The sequence below is a fragment of the Sinohyriopsis cumingii genome, unplaced genomic scaffold, assembly GCF_028554795.1.
Source record: "Sinohyriopsis cumingii isolate HCF-2022 unplaced genomic scaffold, ASM2855479v2 utg002242l, whole genome shotgun sequence".
NCBI classification, from domain to species: domain Eukaryota; kingdom Metazoa; phylum Mollusca; class Bivalvia; order Unionida; family Unionidae; genus Sinohyriopsis; species Sinohyriopsis cumingii.
In genome coordinates, this window is record NW_028316169.1 from 189,555 (window position 1) to 212,789 (window position 23,235).

Here is a 23,235-nt window from a genome sequence, read left to right on the forward strand (position 1 = left end):
AAAACTGAATCATGGTGTTGGATATCCATTTCTGCTGTTGCATGTCTTCTAGATACGTTTTTACTAATGAATTTTACCAAAAAAAACGTCATATTGCCTCATTTTCCATTTCAGAGAGTAAATTCAATAATAGTTCTGTATTAAGAATGCCTAAAATTGTACTCAATTACGTGATATCTATTCATTCGAATTTTTAACCACAGACACCTCTTTACCTCTAAAAGATAGCCACCCAGCCTGACTGTTTGGCACCCTGGAATCCCCTATTTCTGCTAATTGTGATTTCCGTTTGACAGCCTGGAATTCCTATTTCTGCTAAATAAACACTCGAAAGTTTTTAAAAACGCGCGCGCGCAAGAGAGAGAGAGAGAGAGAGAGTGTGTGTGTGTGTGTGTGTGTGTGTGTGTGTGTGTGTGTGTGTGATCGATTTAGGTTTTCAGCGCAAGTTTAAAAATTTGTCAGTCATATCAATATGATGTCTGCAATGTGGCAGTCTGTCTTAGGTCTAGCACTGGAGCATCATGCCGCTGACATGTAGCATGATGTCCTATCCAGTCACATTATCCTGACACCAGACTGACCAGTCCTAACAATAACCTCTTAATGCTGAGCACCAAGGGAGGCAACATCCTCTACCATTTGTTTAAGTCTCTGGTATGACTCTGTCGAGGTTTGAACCCACAACCTCCCGTATCCGAGGGGTACGCTCTACTCACTTAGGCCACCAGAGCGGTACTTATTTGCATTTGATTATTATGTATTATTTATCAGATACATTTATGCTAACACTGATAACACTTTTTATGTATCAGGTACATTTATTCCAATATTGACAACACTTCTTATTTGTGTCAAGTACATTCATGCCAAAATTGATAACACACTTCATCTGTATCAGGTACATTTATGCCAAAATTGATAACACACTTCTTCTGTATCAGGTACATTTATGCCAAAATTGATAACACACTTCTTCTGTATCAGGTACATTTATGATAAGTTTGATGGCATTTCTTTTTATCAAGTTCATTTATTCTAATATTGAAAACACACTTCTTATATACCAGGTACACATATGCCAAAATTGATAACACAGTTCAAGTATTATTGGCATTTCCAATAAAGTTATTCGTATTCGCCTTACATTAGGGCCGATTTAACTAGTATGTTTTTTTTTCGGGGTGAAGGTTTGTTTCAGGACGCTGTAAAATACTTTATATTCCTAGCAAATATAACGATCTTCCTGCTAACATACATACATACATACATACATACATACACACACACACAGACATATATACATACATACATAAAATAATTTCTTCAAATCAAAAGAAAAAGCTAATGATGTTTACTTGTTGCTTTTTGTGTTATATATATATATATATATATATATATATATATATATATATATATATATATATATATATATATATATATATATATATATATATATATATATATATTCTTTTTTTTTTCTGTCCATACCTTTGGCTGAATCATTTAGCAACAAACAAATGTCTTCTCAATGGCTCATTCTGAACCCTGAGATAAATTCTGTAGATTATACATCCAATGTATGTTATATAGACGCCATTCAAATATCCTCTGTTCTTGTTCCATGTTCCCTTTGGTTTCGTACGTCACATGGGGATTTTTCATAGGCCGTACAGTAACTACAAATTCTTTCGTAAAATGTTAAATGCCGAATTCATATTATTTTCTTACAAAAGTTAAAAAGAATGTGTGACTAAAAAGGGGATTTGCAATAAATTAAAAACCACAAAAGTGTTTTGTTCCAATTCCGGGAAAGAACTCGTTGGATACGGCGTAGAAACATTAATTTCTACCTGACGGCCTCGAGATATTCCTACGCCACGTCAAAGTAGTTCTTTACGTCCAGTCGGAACAAAACACCTGTGTAGTTTTATCTATATATATTTTTTTCCTTTAATCGCATGTTTGTCACGGATGCCAACGGGGTGGCCAAATGAAATGATTTGAAACAAATTCGAGGCAAATCCAACTGTCGGAAAAAAATTCATGTCATATTTTAGTTATTTACTAGCGTATATGAATGTGTCAAGAATATGTATTTCCTTGTATGGCCGAGAATCACCCTGCATTTTTCAGGAGCGCACGTGTTTCCTGTCTGAACATTACTTAATTTTTTAAAGTCCACTAAATATTTTCTAGTTTAATGAGCAAGCGTCATTTATGTTTAGTGTTTTCACCCTGTCATACCAATAGTGTTGCTAGTAAATTGTTGGCTTCACTGTCAACACACTCGATTTTTATCAGCATGATTTTGAATATCAGCACTATCTCCTTTAATAGCATCAAAAACAGTGTAAGCTTAAGCATCACACCTTAATTACATATTCTAGATTGCAACTTACCCAACAGTTAACATACACATAGCCAATTCATCCACAAGAGGTGAGGCGTAGGACTGTGCTTTTCTGTTGAGTTGAAATATTTTCTTTTCTTTTATCACAAGATAAATACTATTTTCCAAATAATATCATTGATATAATATGGTGTTATTTAGCTATAAATCAGAGCAAAATATTTTTCAAACTATTGACACAGAAATTGAACAAAAAAGAGCATTGAATGTTTGTTCCCTATTATAATTGTTGTATACCTTTGCTGGTAAAATTGTAACAAAACGCATTGACTTTTTACGATTCACCAACAAGGAAAAATCCTGCAATTTTACACATTATAACATAACCTGTTTATTTTTTATTTCTTACCTACAAATGGCTAGTCGATTTCTCCCGATACTTACAGCTCATTACTAGAGATAGGACTCTGACTATGCTTCTGGGGGGGGGGGGGGGGTTTGGGGGGGAATGCCCTGTCCAAGTGTTTCTAGTTGGGATTTACAATTCGTTTTTTTTTTTCTTCGGAAAATGTTATGTCCAAGTGTTTCTAGTTGGAATTTACAACTCGAGGGTTTTTGGAAAATGCCCTGTCCAAATGCTTCTAGTTAGGATTTAAAACTCGGGACTTTTTAAAAAAGAAATGCCCTGTCCAAGTGTTTCTAGTTGGGATTTACAACTCTGGTTTTTTTGTGTTGAAAAATTCCATGTCCAAGTTTTTTAGTTGAGGTTTATAACTCGGGTCTTTTTTTGTTGGAAAATACCCTGTCCAAATGTTTCTAGTTGGGTTTTTCAATTTTGTTGTTTTTGTGGAAAATGGCCTGTTGAAGTGTTTCTAGTTGGGATTTACCATTTGTTTTTTAGTTTGAAAAATGCCATGTTCTTGTGTTTCTAGTTGGGATTTACAACTCTGTTTTCTTTGGAAAAATTCCATGTCCAAGTGTTTTTAGTTGAGATTGACAACTCGTTTTTTTTTTTTTTTTTTTTTTTTTTTTTTGGCAAATGCCCTGTCCAAGTGTTTCTCGTTGGGTTTTACAATTTTTTTTTTGTTTGGAAAATGCCCTGTTCAAGTGTTTCTAGTTGGTATTTACAACTCGATTTTTTTGTTGTTGTGAAAATGCCCAATCCAAGTGTTTCTAGTTGGGATTTACAACTCGGGCAAAGAGAACAGAAGATAACGTTATTTTACTCAGATCACGCGATATAGGAGGAAAACGATAAATGTAAATGGCTGCAAGAGACATAAGAAACAAGATTATTTCCTTTGGGAGCTGAAAAGAATTGGTTTTTTTTTTACTATACAGTTATGTACTTGATTAACCACGTTAATATAAAAAAGGATAAACAAATGGTACTGATAAGGACAAAAATATACATTTATATATTTTCTTATTTACTTTTATTGTTATTATGATAATTATTATTATTATTATTATCATTATTATTATTATTGTTGTTGTTGTTGATGTTGCTACTGTTGTTGTCACACTTAGTTATCATCATTATTTTTGTACTATACAACTGCAGTACAATAATAACATGGCAAATACGTACATATTAAGTGAAACCGAACTTGGATCATTTAAAACAATTTGCTCTTGCAAATCCTGAACCACATGTAGGACCCATGGGAAATAAACCCCAAAACCCTTTAAGGGGAGTCCTAGGTACGACCAGCATAGTAATCATACATGTGTAATGTGTCAGTGTGCGTGTCTCTGTGTGTCTGTGTTATATTTTAAAGACATGTACTTCTGCTTCTGTTTTAATGTGCATATGTGTGATGTGTCTAATATTGTTACTGTTTTAATGTGCATATGTGTGATGTCTAATATTGTTGCTGTTTTAATGTATATATATATATATGATGTGTCTAATATTGTTGCTGTTTGAATGTGCATGTATCTGTGATGTCTAATATTGTTGCTGTTTTAATGTATATATATATGTATGATGTGTCTAATATTGTTACTGTTTTAATGTGCATATATATGCGTGATGTGTCTAATATTGTTACTGTTTTAATGTATATATGTGAGAATGTCTAATATTGTTACTGTTATAATGAACATATATATATGATATCTAATATTGTTACTATTTTAATGTGCATATATGTGTTATATCTAATGTTACTGTTTTAATGTGCATATATTTGTGTGATGTGTCTAATATTGTTATTGTTTTAATGTGCATAAATGTGTGAATGTTTAATATTGTTACTGTTATAATGAACTTATATGTATGATGTCTAATATTGTTGCTATTTTAATGTGCATATATGTGTTATGTCTAATGTTACTGTTTTAAAGTGCGTATATGTGTGATGTGTTTAATATTGTCATTAATGTACATATATGTGTGATGTCTAATATTGTTACTGTTTTAATGTGCATATATGTGTGATGTCTAATATTGTTACTGTTTTAATGTACATATATGTGTGATGTCTAACATTGTTACTGTTTTAATGTGCATATATGTGTGATGTGTTTAATATTGTTACTGTTTTAATGTGCATATATGTGTGATGTGTTTAATATTGTTACTGTTTTAATGTACATATATGTGTGATGTCTAATATTGTTACTGTTTTAATGTACATATATGTGTGATGTCTAATATTGTTACTGTTTTAATGTGCATATATGTGTGATGTGTTTAATATTGTTACTGTTTTAATGTACATATATGTGTTATGTCTAATATTGTTACTGTTTTAATGTACATATATGTGTGATGTCTAATATTGTTACTGTTTTAATGTGCATATATGTGTGATGTGTTTAATATTGTTATTAATGTACATATATGTGTGATGTGTCTAATATTGTTACTGTTTTAATGCACATATATATGTGATGTCTAATATTGTTACTGTTTTAATGTGCATATATGTGTGATGTGTTTAATATTGTGACTGTTTTAATGTGCTTATTGTATGTTATGTGTTATATTGTGAATTTTATTTATTGCCTGCTGATATTACCGTATAACTGCTACTACTATTACTACTACTTCTAAAACATTACTACTATTTCTTTTATTACAGACGACAGACGGCTGAAGAAAGGGAAGCTGAACGACAAGCCGCAAACCGATTGATGATGACACTGCAAGCGGACGCAAGCAAGACAATTTACGACATTAGAGACCCACTCTGCATGAGTAATTCCTCTCTGAACGCACTTCAAAATCTCCAGCCTTGGGTTGAAGAATCATCGGGAACAGGACAAAATCTGTCTGACTGAAAATGGATTCTTGACAATTTCCAAACATAACACTGGACAACAAATTTTTACAAAAGTCATGTTACTGAAATAAAATTAGTCAATTCTTATCAATTTTTATGTGCTGAACACGAATATGACAGTCAAATTGCAAAATTGGCTCTAGTTTTTTTGTAATCTGCAAGAAATTAATGTTTACATAACGAAATGCATTCCAATATTAAAAGGTCAACTGTAATAGCCTACCTATAAAAAATCAAGTCATTGACTACATCTTAGATTTCTTCGCCTGTCTCTTGTACAGCTGTTCGGGAGCATCTCTGAGGAGTGTCCAGCAGTAGTCAGCCAGCATTGTAGTGGACCATTTTCCCTGGTATCTTTGTTCCATTGTTGCGATATCTTGATGAAAACGTTCGCCGTGTTCATCACTAACAATACCACAGTTGCTAGGAAAGAAATCCAAATGGGAATGAAGGAAGTGAATCTTTAGAGACATATTGCAGCCAAGTTTCTTATACTTCATCAACATGTCTTCTACTAGTTCCTTATAGTTTTCTGCCCTAACATTTCCGAGGAAGTTTGTAGAAACTAGGCGAAAAGCATTCCATGCTTGTTTCGCGTCACCTTCCAGCAAGTTGTTGAACCGGTCATCTTTGAAAAGCTCTCGAATCTGAGGACCCACAAAAACTCCCTCTTTAATCTTTGCTTCGCTGAGTCGAGGGAATTTTTCATGCAGGTATCGGAATGCTGGCAAAGTCCGGTCAATGGCTTTCACGAAGTTCTTCATCAAACCTAGTTTGATGTGAAGGGGTGGTAGCAAGATTTTCTGAGCCTCAACCAGAGCTGGTTGTTGGATATTCTTCTCTCCAATGGCTACATTCTGCCTGTGAGTCCATTCCTTCCTCATGTAGTGCATTTCCCTTGCTCGGCTATCCCACTCGCATAAGAAACACATGTATTTTGTATATCCTTGCTGCAGTCCCATTAAAAGGGCAACTACCTTCAAATCACCACAGAGGTGCCAGCTGTACTTGTTATACTCAATGGAATTCAGTAGCTGCCTTAAGTTATCGTATGTCTCTTTCATGTGGACAGCATACGCTACTGGAATAGATGGAAGAATGTTTCCATTGTGCAAAAGCACAGCCTTGAGACTCAGTTTCGAAGAGTCCACAAATAGTCTCCATTCTTGTGGGTCATGAGTGATTTTTAAAGCATTCATGAGGCCCTCAATATCGGAACAGAATATCAGATTACTTTCCTTTCTGAAGAAAGGCTCCAATTGCTGGTGGCGCTTTCGATATGCAGTAATTGTGACATCTTCTTCTAGAAGATTCCATTGTTGGAGTCTTGATCCTAGCAATTCTGCCTTGTTCTTTGATAAGTCCAAATCACGAATCAGGTCATTTAGTTCTTCCTGTGTTATTCTGTGTGGGGTTGATGATGCACCACAGTGAAAATCTGGATCACTGCATGCTGATGGACCAGGAGAAGAACAGGTCGACTCACCTTTGTCTTCGTCAGATGAATCAAGAGAATATTCTGCTGGAGGTTCTGGAATAGGAAGTCCCTCACTATGTGGAACTGGTCTCAATGCAGACGGAATGTTTGGGTAGACTATTCTCGACTTCTTTCGCTTCGTTATTCCGCCGGAAAGAGGAGGAACCAAGCAGAAGTAACAGTCATTTAGGTGGTTGCTTGGCTCTCTCCACACCATTGGGACTGCAAACGGCATTGATGACCTTTTGCAATTCAACCACTGTGAAAGCTGTGTTGTACATGTAGCACAGCATATATGCGGAGCCCAAGGCTTGTCTTGGTCACCAACCTTGCATCCGAAGTAAAGATGATATGCCTTCTTCACTTGAGAATTGATACTTTTCTTCTGGTTGGCAAATGTCACTTCCCCACAAATATAGCAAAAATTGTCCGCGGTATTAACACACTTTCGAGGCATTACTGTTCTTTATTGTACGTAAATGGATAAAATAATAAGTTTTATGTAACAGTAGCTTGAACTGTCTCGCACAACGTCTAAAATATTTTAAATGCTGAACCTATCTGATTGGGCTTTATATAGTACACTGCTTACGTCAGCTTCAGCAGCCGCCTGGCATTAGTATAATAGGCCTACACATGTATAGTACACTGCTGACGTCAACTTACTTCAGCAGCCGCATGGCATTAGTATTGCATTGCATCAGAAAATGATGCAATCAACTGTGGATGATGTGAGCATGATGGTATTATGCAATGTTACATCATTATTCCGGATGTTGCTGCAGTCCTACTGGAGAAATTTACACAGTGAAACATAGAAAATGAGGTATATGAATATCTTCAAAACGAGAGCCAATACAAATTTTTCACGGTTATATTCGTGTTCGGCACACCAAAATACTACAGATTAGGGCCTTTTCAAGTCAGTAATGATTTCACTGTTGACCAGTGTAATTAATATAATATGTTTATTTAATGTGTGAAATATAATCTACAAATAAATCGTTCTTTATTAAAGTTTCAATCGCATAAAGTCGAATTGGTGGTCTTGCTTTGAAATATTGCAACAAATCAATACATACTCAAAATCATAGACGCATTTGACACTGATTATAGGTTTCTTGTATCGCCAAGAGAAGATGTGAAGCCAAATGCCATTTAAATGCAAATGAAGCTTAAACTCTCTCTCTCTCTTTCTCTCTCTCTCTCTCTCACACACACACACACACACACACACAACACATAGATGCTGAGATGCCGGCACATTCAACATAAATATATACAATCGCTAATATCAACACCACATTATTTCCAAATTTCGAAGTTAGTATTCACGACCTTCTCTTATTGCCTATTACGTCCAATATATTTCCTTTCACGAAACGTCTGAAATTTTTTGACTATATAAAGATGGAAATGATAATATCAAAATTAAAGAGTATAAAATCATGTTTACAGACATCGAAATAAGAACACAAATCACACACACACACACACACACACATCTCCGAATCCAAAAATGCGTAAAAGAAACCAGTTCTAATAATTAATCGTATCTTGTAGTCAGTAAATGTTTGCAATGTTTCACCTTCTTTAAAGAAAGACAACTATAATTAAACAACTATTAATTTCCGGTAACCCATGAATGTTCATTTAATGGCACTGTTATGAAATTGCCAGAATAACATTTTACAGAAGAAGAGAGAAAACGTGTTTTTGGATTCACTCGAATTTATACTAGAAATGCTGACATTTCAATGGCTTATAAACATTTCATAGCAAATCAAAGTTTGGCTCATTTGCTTTCTTATTTTAATCAAGCAGACATACACTCTATTGTAAGCTTCATGGTAAAATGCAAAAGTAGCAACAATAATTATTATTAATGAACTAAATCAATAGAAAATAATAAGCATAAACAGCACACAAGTATACTTGGGAAAACTCTCAGCAATGAATTTGTAAGCAGTGCGCCGGTTTTATGCGGAGCGAAGTACGAGAAATATGCTTGGCCATTTTTTTTTTAGACCTAGAAACTTTGAAAAATGTGTGAAGAGGTGTCATTGTGCTAACCAAAGTCAAAATGTGTCAATAATTCCGAAAGCACGTGTTTCCTTCTTGAGAAAGAAATAGTCATGACGCAGTTGAACATATTTGCTTCTTGTTAAATAAACAGCAGTCAAGACGCACGAGATCATGCATTTCCTTCTTGAGACATAGAGATTGGTTAAGACAAAAAGAGGGCAGGGCAGGCATTTCCTTCTTGAGACATAAAGATTGGTCAAGACGAAAGAGGGCAGGCATTTCCTTCTTGAGACATAAAGATTGGTCAAGACGAAAGAGGACAGGCATTTCCTTCTTGAGACATAAAGATTGGTCAAGACGAAAGAGGACAGGCATTTCCTTCTTGAGACATACAGATTAGTCAAGACAAAAGAGGACAGGCATTTCCTTCTTGAGACATACAGATTAGTCAAGACAAAAGAAGGCAGGCATTTCCTTTTTGAGACGTAAAAAGTAGAATTTCGATACTCATACCCGACACGTCGCATCAGCTAAATTCACTAAAATGAATCGAAATTTCAGCACTCTCCTATATTTTTATAAACGTGATATGTTTGCGTTGTTCACGCTTTACTCTTATATATCTTAATACATAAAGAAAGAAAAAATTGAAAAAGAATGTGAGCTTATACATGAACAATACTGAGCCTCCGATTTTCCTTTCAGGTATGTAGTTAATTTATAGGTGTGAAACTAATAATGACTATAAAAACAGAAAATGTAGATAGAACATTAGGTTCAGGTGTACCTGACACCAGGACCTAACCAATACCTGTACATAAATTAACAGCTGACAGTTTTGTTGTTGTTGTTGTTGTTGTAGGGTTTAACGCCATTTTTCAGCGTTGTTAGTTTCACAATGCATGTTTATGTACTGCTGTAAATACACGACCGATGTAAACCATCTCCCCAGGTTTTATACCATGTCGGTCGTACCTATTTCACAGTAATCGGACACATACTATTTTCAAAGATTAAGACGTAATTGTTGCACATAGTCCTTTGTTTATAATTGCAGCCACCAATATGTTGATGATCTAGATCTGTTTACCAGGTTTGTCTGATTGGATGATAAATATAGTCTCCAGATCTAGCGGTAATAGATCAGCTGATCAGATGCTAGATCATTTCAATAATATGGGCAGATCTCACATATAATAGAGTCTATCCAAGATAAATGACGATATTCGCTTATGTAACAGGATGAAGCAATCCGATTGAAATCGGGTCTAGAGAATGGTAGAAAATGCAGCCGATCAGATGCAAGACTAGCATGTGTGCATCTCGATCGTTATCAGTTGCATCTGTTATATTGATGGTATGAGCCCGTATGCCAAGTTTAATCTAAATCAGACCAAAAATATGGCTTCCAGAGTGGTAGCAAGCCCAGTTTATCAGTCCCATGATCACATGAGAGATATGAATGCATTTCTCTCTTTATCGATCACTTCCTAGATCTTGATGATATAAGCCCATAGTCCAATTTTATCAGAAATATGGTCTCTATTAGGTTCATCTAATCATATGCATGATCATCTCATTTATGCGCGTTGATCTGGCTGATAGGCAAATTCTGCCATGATTTTTATCTATATCTAAATCAAATCAGTAATAAGGCCTCCAGAATAACAAGCTCAGCAAATAAGAAGGAAGATCATTTAATTATTTCGAGATCTTGAAGATGTAAGCCTATATACCAAGTTTGATCAAAATCGGATTAGTGTGGACGACGTACTTGCAGAAGCATGGCAACAGGATAAGTTCACCTAGCGTACGGTCCAGCGAGCTAACAAGTGTCCAAGATACAAAAACAGGAGAGGGAAAATGTGAAGTTCTTAAATTATATACTGTTGCATGTTGACATAAATTGTCTTTTTTTATTTGCCACTATAACTTACCTGGTCGTAATCAAATTTAAGTTATGGTATGGGCATGTCCGTCAACGATTGATTGTTATTAGCCATCCATTTAATACGTACGCAAAAATCTGGCAAAGCTTGATCCCTCCTCCTCCCTGTACACATGCGTATTTTGTTACACACCCACCCACCTGCGTACGTACGCTTAACGCACCCCCACCCCCCACCCCCATAGAACGGCCTATATTTAATCCACGCAGAAACGATCAAGGATTAAAAGCAACGTTGAATGTCTGGGTATCAAAGGAATAAGCTGCGTAACTTTAAAAAGTTTGTCTAGTTTCCGCTAAAATTCTAATGCCGACTGAACCGAGTCGAACAGGTTACGTATTAGACAAATTATTATCGAGGTTTCAGCACCCCATGCATTTGGGTTAACCCCCTCCACCTGCATTCGTACGTACTAAATGGACGGCCCCTTATCATTCTGAAGGCCAAATTCTGATTCGATTTTGATCATACTTGGAAAATGGATTCGTATCATCAAGATCTCAGACGAATTCGATGATCAGCGAGATCAGAGAATATTAATGAGATGATCTTGCATCTGATTCGCTGAGTTTGTTACCAATCGAGAGACTGTATTTCTGATCAAACAAGATCTTGTTTTTTTTAGTACAATCAAGAGCGAGATCCACACACATTGATGGACTGGTCTTGCAACTGATTGGCTGTGCTTCTTCCCAATAGAGACCTGGTATTCCTCATCCGATTTAAATCGAACGTAGTAAATAAGTTTAGATCAGGAAGATATTGGCAGAGATTTATTATGAGTAACCTATGCATATTTATAATGTGATATGACTGGCTGAGCTTGTTATGGCTCTAGCGGCTGTGTTTGTTTTAATTTTTTAACGATCTTGATAAAACGAGGTACATAGGTCTATATCCTTACGATTTCAGAATAGCATAATTATGAGTAAGATACATGTATATTAATAGCATGATCATAAATCTGATTGGCTGAGCTTATTAACACAGGCAACACTATTCTGATTGGAATTTCACCAAACTTAGTAAACGGTCTCATACCATCAAGATCTTGGAGTAGCCATCTTGATATTGAATAAGTAATTTAAATCTTGGATTAGCCATCAAGCCATTGGATAAGTAATTAATCTTGGATTAACCATCAAGATATTGGATAAGTAATCTAGATCTTGGATCAGCCATGAAGATCTTGGATCAGCCATCAATATATTGGGTAAGTAATCTAGATCTTGGATTAGCCATCAAGATATTGGGTAAGTAATCTAGATCTTGGATCAGCCATCAGGGTCTTGGATAAGTCATAAATATCTTGGATCAGCCATGAAGATCTTGGATTGGCCATCAAGATATTGGATAAGTAATCTAGATATTGGATTAGCCATCAAGATATTGGATAAGTAATCAATCTTGGATCAGCCATCAAGACATTGGATAAGTAATATAGATCTTGGATCAGCCATGAAGATATTGGATCAGCCATCAAGATATTGGGTAAGTAGTCTAGATCTTGGATCAGCCATCAAGGTCTTGGATAAGTAATCTAGATCTTGGATCAGCCATCAATATATTGGATAAGTAATCTAGATCTTGGATCAGCCATCAGGATCTTGGATAAGTAATCTAGATCTTGGATCAGCCATCTAGATTTTGGATAAGTAATCTAGATCTTAGATCGCCATCAAGATCTTGGATAAGTAATGTAGATCTTGGATCAGCCATCAATATCATGGATCAGCCACCAAGATCTTGGATAAGTAATGTAGATCTTGGATCAGCCATCATGATCTTGGATCAGTCATGAAAACCTTGGAACAGCCATCAAGATATTGGATCAACCACCAGGATCTTGGATAAGTAATCTAGATCTTGGATCAGCCATCAAAATCATGGATCAGCCACCAAGATCTTGGATAAGTAATCTGGATCTTGGATCTGCCATCAAGATCTTGGATAAGTAATCTAGATCTTGGATCAGCCACCAAGATCTTGGATAAGTAATCTAGATCTTGGATCAGCCATCAAGATCTTGGATCAGCCATGAAGACTTTGGATCAGCCATCAAGATATTGGATAAGTAATCTAGATCTTGGATCAGCCATCAAGACATTAGATCAGCTATCAAGATATTGGATAAGTAATATAGATCTTGGAATAGCCGTCAAGATATTGGTAAGTAATCTAGATCTTGGATCAGCCATGAAGACCTTGGATCAGCATTATTTTGAGAAAGTTCTACATATAATACAGAGCCAATCGTATATCTGACTATCTAAGAGTGCTGAGATTCTGAGGACCGAATTTCATCAATATTTTCCTCCAGTTTGGTAAATAAACTCGTATCATTTTTGTCTTATGAAAGATTCTATAGTGAGGTAGATTTTGCATCGATTGCATGAGCTTGTTAAATCTCTAGACTATATTTATCATTCACTTTCGATGAAACTTGGTAAATAGGTTTGTATTATAACGATTTTTTTTTTTACTTTAGATCATGGGGGAAATACTATGCATATTAATTATACCTTACTTTTTAAAAATTATTTTACTCCAACAATATTAAAATAAGTAAAATTGGCATGATAAATTTCGTAAGACATCTTACATTGGATTGTGTTTCTACAGTAGTATACAAGCGTCATTAATGATGTGTCAAGTTGTGTTAAGCCGTCTTGGCATATTTATAAACTAAAGTTTTCTTGAGGGTGTTGGGGGAGGTATATACCTTTGTGTGTACTAGTGGCGGAAAAGTATATTTCTTATGGCCAAAATGACTCAGATGACCAGAATAAAACTATGCTGATATTGATGTATAAAAAAAATATTTAAAAAAAACCGTTGCATATAGATTCCGATCTGAAACTTTGTCACTTTATTTTTATATAAACAACAATATCGTATCCCACATCAGACAGGATATTAAGATCAACAATAATTTGGTGAAAGAAAACTTTCAAAGCCACTGGGAACTAGACATACGTTATTCTCACCCTCTTACTCTACCCGAGATATATTCAGACTCAGTTCTTTTATATGGCTTTTTGTTTTTTTTTTGGTTGTTTAAAGCGAAACTGATGTGTCACGGTCAGTATTTGACAAAAGTGTTTCAGTTATGTATGCTGTGTGGCGCAATATAAAATTACACAATAAAACTCAAAATTTCTAATGATAATGATGGCCAAAATGATAAATTTAGACCGAAGATGAACAATGAGATGCAAAAATGCATAAAATTTCTATTACGAAGTCACCATTTGGAACAAATCGGTATAGCAAATCGTTTTGGTTTTCGTTGGTGGCATATTTCTCTGTGGAAGAAGTTTAATTCTAAAATTATGACTCCATATCGAGCTGCCTACTGCATTGTTAATGACTGAAAAGTCACATATGGGTACTCTATGTGAGGCATTCCCTTGGCTATTATGAGACATCAGCCAGCCACAGACCAGGGTCGGGTTCAAACTTTCGGAGGGATGGTTCGCAACATAAATATGATTCAAATAAGTTAGGGAAAAATATTACAACCTGCTTTGACTAATCCTCTTCCCCCACACAGTCACTCTTTTTTCTTTCCTCGGATCTTCATATCCAGTCCCACCCCCACCCCTATTCTCCATATCCCCCTTCACCCCTTTTCTTTGGACTACACATTATGTGCAAATGAAAACAAAATATTCGGATCTGTTCCAATCGTGCATGAAACAACGTGCAGCAAGAAATGGAAAGTGTGTAGTAAGTTATTTGTATTTTTTCTGCAAGAAATAAAGGCATTAATTTGATCAATTACCGCCTCGTTGGGAGTAGAGTCGTCAAGACGATTATCTCGAACTGTAACATTAATCTTTTTCTGACCACCTTGAGAATAGATGGCACAGCTGGGTGTTAGAACAATTACCAACAATTATACACTCAATTAATATCGGAATCCGTCAACAGCTCCTTTCGCTGGTCCCGATATCAGTCAAGACAAATCCGATCTGTCCAATTGCTTAGATGGTCGTGTCGGGTTTCTTCTAAACCAGGATTTTGCACAATTCAAACCATCACGCGAGATGTAGATTAAAAGCTGGAATAGCAGAGGTTATCGGAAGCTAAAACTCATTAAGGAGAGGTAAAAGAGGTGTTAATATTTATGAAAACTTCAGGTGTTTTGTTCGAAAATCTGACGTGCCTGTGATAAGGCAGAACTTGGAATATATGAGGCAAACAGCCGCGTAACCTATTAAATGCATGGATCGATAAGAATGGCGATTCATTTGTCTAATTTCGAACTTATCAGTTGGTGGTAGAGTTTCTAATATAGGTACAATGGCGACAGCAAGACTGGTTCATTTTCATATTGTATAATTTTATATATTGTTGGCGTGGAGGGCACACACATATTGGCATCTAAGGGGAAACAAATCGTGTCACACTTACATTTGATATGCTACGTTCAGTAAAAACAAGGGCTGTATCTTGACTCAAAGATTTACCTGTCAACCATCCCTAATTGAAACAAAGCAATCATAATTAAGTGGCTCCGTGAAAGAGACCAGGAGAATGTTTATTCTCAATACTCACCAAACATAGCTGGAATCTCAACAAACTAATCAGTACTACCAGGTGTAGCAATACAACTGGTTGTAATTAGCCTCTGTTATGTGTCTCAATTCAATTAATATGGTATTTTCGGTGTAGGATTTAATATTGTATTATAATAAATTAACATTTTTCAGCTGCTGAGTAAATCTACAGGAAAATTCCGAAAAAAAGTTATGATTATCTGGGAGATAACACTAGATATCCAACATGCTTTATGTATCACGGTTATTTTTTTTAAAAAAATCAAATTCTTTTATTTTTAGATGTCTCAGGGGATCATTTGAGTTTAAAAATATGTTGAAAATGAAGCGTTTCATTTAATTTATGGCTAACGATTTTTTATCAGCTTTATTTCCGAAATTCGGTTTAACTTTAACCATTTTTCAATAGCTTTGAATTCAGTATAATTAACTTTAACCATTTTTCAATAGCTTTGAATTCAGTATAATTAATTTTTTAGAAAATTATCTTTAGCTTCACTTTTATTTAAACAGGGTTCATCCTGTCATGACTGGGTCTTTTGGCAAATTAACTCTTTTTGAAGAGAGATACTATGGAATAATTTGGCATAAAGGACTAGTTCGTATTTTTAAAAATATAAAACCATGGACATTTATTTTATTAACAGACTGTTCGAGGCTTTATATAGTTCATTCCACCCACCCCCACCCACCCACCCCCGGCTTTGGGGGGTGGGGGGCATTTTGTTTTTATTTTGTTTTGTTTTGTTTTTTGTTTTAAATTATTTTAGGTATAAAACCACTAACTCGGTTCCCAAAGCCCGTAATATTAATACATTTGTAAATAAGTATACTTTGGACACAAACTCAAAACTTCATACTTTCCTGACATCTATCTCAGACATAACTTTTCCGGAGAACCGCATTTATGTTTGGAGATCAATCTGTGCATAATGAAGCTCTATCAAAAGAGCACTTTTGACTTGCCTGAAAAAGACCCTGATGGCTTTTAATCATTTGCTACTTTTTCTAAATATGACTTAAGTGTAAAAGCACGATTCTACGCAAACTACGACATGTTATTATTTACCTACCACCAAACTGGTGGCCTAGTAGTTAGAGCGTCCACCTGGGTTGTGGGAGGTCGCGGGTTCGAACCCTGGCCGAGTCATACCAAAGACTTATAAAAATGGTACTGACAGATGCTTCGCTAGGCGCTCAGCATTAAGAGGTTAGTGCTAGGACTGGTCGGTCTATTGTCAGGATAATGTGATTGGGTGGGACATCATGCTACATGTCTGCGGAATAATGTCAGTGTTAGACATCGCTATAAACTGTAACACTGCAGACATCATAGCGATATGACTGAAAAATTGTTAAACTACGTTAAAAATCCAAATCACACACACACACACACACACACACACACACACCACCACCACCACCACCACCACCACCAAAACTGACCAGTTCGCTAAGGTCATACATTACACAGTCTGTGAAAACGAGCTGAACATTCAGACCACCTCGGCTGATTCTGTCGGAGAAAAATATGCATCGGATGTATGTCGGCGCAGAAATTTGCATAATAGCCATGCCTACAAGGACTGTGTAAACATGTTCACTTTCTATTGATAATGATCTGAATATATAATCTAAAATCAAAGAGAAATATTAACTGTGTAATATATTGTTAAAAAAATAACTGAACGATAGTCAGGTAGGCTCTAAACTCAATTACTGACCAAGGTCAGTCACGCGATACAGATAGATATACATCACATATAATCCTGGAGAAAAGTCAGCACACAAAACAAGTAAAATAAGCCCAATACATGCATCTTCTTCCGATTTTTTTCATTCCAGCATTCATACCTGACAAATATAAATTTTAACTTTTTTAATTTAAAAATTTTATAATCGTATTTCGATTTTTACATTTATATAAATAGCTCTATACCGAAAGATCTTAACAAGTCATTTATGTTCGTGTTTTGTTTCGAAATATGAGAAATACCAAGCGAATACACCTTCGTGCATATTTTATGGATTTCAACATTTTCATATCATGTTAATAGAATGTTCATCTATGAATAAAACATACGGTATATTTTTCCAAGAATGGCCTCTACTCTTCGATACGTTGACACGACCATTAATTGCCCTTGTATAAAAGTAACACGTCTATAGCATCATAATCCTGGGTTTACAATTTGCATCTTAATATTGGTAAAAAAATAAAAAGTGTTGATTTTTTGGAAAAGAAAAGTGAAAGGATTTTACCATTCAATAATGAAATTCATGAGCACAAAAGAAAAATACTTTTAAAAAGAGTCAATGACAACGTTGAACAAACACATCTTAGCGGTAACGAGAAATCTTTTTGCTTAGTATTTTAATTTTGAAAATAAGAATAGTTTTAGATGCTGTGATTAATAAGTGTCATTTTGTAAAATATTTATTTATTTATTTATTTATTTATTTATTTATTTATTTATTATTATTATTATTATTATTATTATTATTATTATTATTATTATTATCCGTTCAGAGTGAGAAAAGCTAGTGCCAAACTCTACCTGACATTGAAAAAAGGCATAGAATAAGGAAAAAACGCTTTAAAGAAATATGACCAGGTAATAATAGACGATTACATGTATGTATTTGATGAGGTTAGAAATGATGATGTTCTTGTAGACAAAAGAACTCAGTCCGGGGCCTACAAAATCTGTACGTGGGAAGCGGTTTTGCTTCTGTGTTTCGTATGGAATAAAGTAGGCTTATAAGAGAAAATTTCTAGAGAAAAGAGGTCTAATTTTATCAAACAAATTGAAAACTTTTATATACCAGCCTTTGTTGAAACATGGGCAGAAACTATTGATCAGTTTCATATTAACGGTTACAATAATCACAGTCAGCTTAACGAAATTCGGGGTGGGGTGGGGTCTCCGTGTTTGTTTATGAACCCCTCTTCAAGCATTTCAATATATTTTGAGAAAAAAAGTTTCACAGATATTATTTGGTTAGTTGGTTCATGTAAGGCTAGCATACTGAAATGGAATTTAATTTTGGGTTGTGTCTATTTGTCACCTGAATACTCCTCTGTTCGTTCCGAAGAAAATGTATGTGCTTTAGTAATAAATGAGTTAGCTCAAATAAAAATAAAATATGCTGACTATAAAATGATGATTGCAGGTGATTTTAATGCCTTTACTGGTACGGGTCCAGGTTTTATCAAATATTAGAGTATTATTGGCCTACTTCAATTTAACCAAACAGAAGACGCAGAAATGTATGATCGAGCTAATCAAGACGTAAGGGAGATAAATCACTATGGAGAAAAACTTCCACAACTAGGCCTATGTCAATTGACTGGATTGAAAATTGCCAGTGGTAGATGTGGATCAGATAAAGGGATAGGGAAATTTAAATGTATCCGTGGCAACTCGGCCACAACAATAGATTATGTTTTAGCCGAAGTATGTGTTTTAAAAAATGTATCATCTTTTGTCATAGATGACAGACTGGAATCAATACACATGCCCATTTTCTTTTCCCTTGTCTATATGTGTAAACTAGAACAAAACGCTTTACGTGCATATCGACATAACGAAATAAATAAATACATATGAAACAAAAAGAAGGTCTAACTTTTATCCAAATTGCAAAGATCTATTCTCTCAAAACGTGGATAAGATTTTAAATGATATAAGAATAACAAACTTAATGAATGGATCGAAACAATCATTAATATTTACCATGATGCAGCAAGTACAACGAAAACAATAAATCGAAAGCTAAACCTAGCTTAGACATCTCCAAAAAGAATTGTTAAATGTCAGTCTTGGTTTGACACAGATTGCACTACCGCCAATAGCAAAGCCTTAAGATATCTAAAACAGTTCGGATTAAAAGGTGCAAGAGAAACACCCTAGCCTAGTCACAGCCAAGCGATTTATATAAATTACCTATAACTGAAACACCCTGGCATAGTCACAGCCAAGCGATTTATATAAATAAATTACCTATAACTGAAGCACCCTGGCCTAGTCACAGCCAAGCGATTTATATAATTACCTATAACTGAAACACCATGGCCTAGTCGCAGAAAGCGATTTATGTAATTACCTATAACTGAAACACCCTGGCCTAGTCACAGCCAAGCGATTTATATAATTACCTATAACTGACGTATCATGGCTTAAAACGATTCCTTTATTAATATGATCTTATTAGATGATTACTACGATTAGAAATAAGCAGTGGAATTTACTCATGCTCTCTGCTTTCATGAAAATTAGAGAAACGATGCACACACACACACACACACACACACACTCACACACGCACACACACACCTTAAATACAGGTTGAAATAAAGTTCCTTCAAAATTTTAGTCCTGTTCTGTTCTCGCTATCGACTAAGCTAACTAAGAAACGCGACAAGGAACATAGGAAAGGCAATAAGTTGGAAACTTGTAAAAACTATTAGCTATATGTTTAAAACTATTCAGTTACATGTTTAAAACTATTAAGTTACATGTTTAAAGCTATTAAGTTACATGTTTAAAGCTATTAAGTTACATGTTTAAAACTATTAAGTTACATGTTTAAAACTATTAAGTTACATGTTTAAAGCTATTAAGTTACATGTTTAAAACTATTAAGTTACATGTTTAAAACCAAGACTACATTGTTCTTTTTCAAGAATGTCGTATGAGGCGAAGGTAACTGTACTTTTAAAGCAATGGCAGAATATAATATCCACGATGGGGATGTAGGTGTACAGGTTTTATCAACCATCCGTTGGTTTATTACAAATTTACTAATAGTGTGTGCAAAATTATAAATAAAAAAATAAAAATCTAATTTCATCCTAATTAATCGATGAAATTTCGGCAACACATCAGGCCATTTTCATTCTGCAGCATGAACACAAGCTTTTTCATATTCTTTTCAACAGTGTATACTTGCATGGATTTGTTCATTGGATGGGGGTTGGATTTCTTTTTGGAAAAAAATTATTGCCGTTCAACCCCAATACGGGCATTGTTGAAGGATGAGTGGTGGTGTGCTTTATATGGAAACAACAGCAAAGGAAACTTATCAGGAAGGTGTTGCTCGTTTGTTATTTTTTATATTGTTGTTTTCTTTTGTTCTGTTGCGCGTGGGGGAGTCAATCTTCAAAGTCATTTTTGGGACGTAAGAAGAATAAGACAATTGTATGAGATTGGTTGAAGACGAAGTGGAGTGAAGAGATGCCTGCAATTTTAGGGGAATAAGTCCTCTTTAACTTCAATGAAATCACGTAAAATACTGAAAAATTTGTAAGATTAAAGAGAACATATCATTTATGCTCTGCACTATACGACAAAAATTAGTAGATGCGGCCAGCATTATCCTCTTCTCTTCATAGCCTTCCTTTCACCAGCACCACCTTCTTATTATTATCGTTGTTGGTGGTGGTGGTTTTGTTGTATCAGTCATTAATATTGTTGTATTTAATATTTCAGTAAGTGTTGAAGTGGAATAGTGGCATTTAATGCAGCAAGCGAACACACGGAGTTAAAGATTCATTTGGCACCACCGATATATAAAATAAAATGAGGAATTATTACTTTATAATTACATAATTAACTGCTAATAATATGCCTTTGTTCCGTTTAATGGTACATTTTGTCACTATTTTTTCTATTCACCACCTTTGAACTATTTTCACGCCTCTTACGTTTATCGTCTCGTGCACTCCACGGAAAAGGAACTCGTACGCTAACCTACATGCATAGTCCTTGAAAATATTGAGCTTTTTACACAGATGCATTGTGATTGTGCAAAATTGTGTCGAATATTTTCACATTGCATTTTGTCGTGGTCAGCATGGCACGTAATCATTATGACTGATGCATTGGGTATGCTCTCTTTAGCTTGGAAAATTGCAGTAACTAACCTTTCCTGTTTGTAAGCATGAATTCATGTTTAATCTGGACTCACTTGGTTAACGGTTAGAGACAGAGAGAGTGTGATGTTAGCGCAATGTCATTAGCGGTAAATGTCAGGAGTTGTCAGGAGTTGAAGCAGGGCAAACATTTAGGAAGACATGGGAAAATTTAATCAAATGTCATAAGATGAAAATTTCCAGAATAGTCATTAATAAAGGCAATCTAGATAGGATTATTCTTACTTCGATGTGAGTGATAACATTTTAGGCGGCTAGAGAAGTCATACTGATTGGCTAAGCTAAACGAGGGTGGGTGTGTTTTAAAGTAATCTTCTTCACAATATTAGTCAGATGAGAGGGAAAATCTGAGTGACTTAGAGGAAAATTAATAAATAATTTCTGTCGTTAAATAAATCGTCGCAGCGACATGAGGTCTGGAACTTTGAGAGACCGGGAGCCATAGAAGACACAGGGAATTCTCTGATGATAAGCGAGCGAGGGCTCGGGAAGGCACAAAGCTTTTGGCTAAATTGCATAAAGTATATGTTCACTGATGTAAGTTTTTGAATTTATTCATTATGAATTCATACTGCAATTTGTATTTGAGTCTAGAACTAATTGCTTTCATGCATTTTGTCTCAAATGCTATATGCCTGAAGTGTTACATGAATGAGTTCGGGTGTTGTTGTTTTGTATGTAATATAAATCATGTATCATAAAGATTTCATGCGTTGCGTAAGGTATGCTGATAGCTGATTTTGTATATCTGGAAATATATGACAGTATCTGAAGCAAAGAGAGTGGGAATATTGATTGATCACAGGAGAAGAAAACCCTGATACATCACTTCCGACCTATCACCAACAGTAATCAGGGGAAAGACCGGAAGCACCAGGTAATGATGCAATGCCAAAAAATTCAGTTAGCTCTCTAACTCGATTATATGATGAAATTTGTTCTGTCAGTAATACAGAACTGCTAATTCAATTTCCCATAAATTTTTGAAACTCCATTTCTAAAAGAAAGCGGTTCATTCAAAGTTCATGTTCAATTTCATTTTGTTTATATAAGTGCTTAAATTGTTGTATTTTACATATGGCGGTCGTGTTAATCTGTTCTATATCTCTGCTCAGATCCCTGTTATTCCATCCCTTAATTTCATATTTTATTGTATTGTTTTACTCGATACGCTCAATAACACCGTGGTCGTCACATCTCCTAGATTACGATAACAAAAGGCAATTAGGAGTGGGGGAGATCACACATCTCCACCTTCTCCTGAAATGCATATAAACGATGAAACTGAATGGCTGTTACGAGTTTATGGTTCAAGTGCATGGTTATTCATTCAGTATTTATTGCAAACTTAAAGGAGACTAGAAATCAAAATTTTCCTTTTACGTATGTAATTCTCTACAGATTTTAATTCGACTGCAATGTTTATAAATTAAATATCGTAAGCGGGTAGTGATTATATTGCGTGGAAGATACCACGATTCCGTTAATTGCCGAGTTTTTCCGAGTTTTGATAAGACGACAGATCACGTGGTACCGTGACGCTATACCAGCCAGTCCTCGAATACAAACATAAACATTGGCGAGCGAGGCAGACAGGAGACCACATTTGGGTTGCACATTCAAAAGTTGAATCTGCAGTCTGATATA

General features: G+C 35.1%; 1 protein-coding gene across 1 annotated transcript in view; it reads left to right on the forward strand.

The window, feature by feature from the left end:
• The window catches only part of LOC149770853 (T-cell leukemia homeobox protein 3-like), a 34,427-nt gene extending 28,503 nt beyond the window's left edge, over positions 1-5,924 (forward strand). The window contains exon 3 of the mRNA XM_089949027.1: positions 5,440-5,924. Within this exon, the coding sequence (XP_089805153.1) occupies positions 5,440-5,638 (199 nt within the window). The 3' untranslated portion in view covers positions 5,639-5,924. The remainder of the gene's footprint in view (positions 1-5,439) is intronic.
• Positions 5,925-23,235: the final 17,311 nt, after the last annotated feature.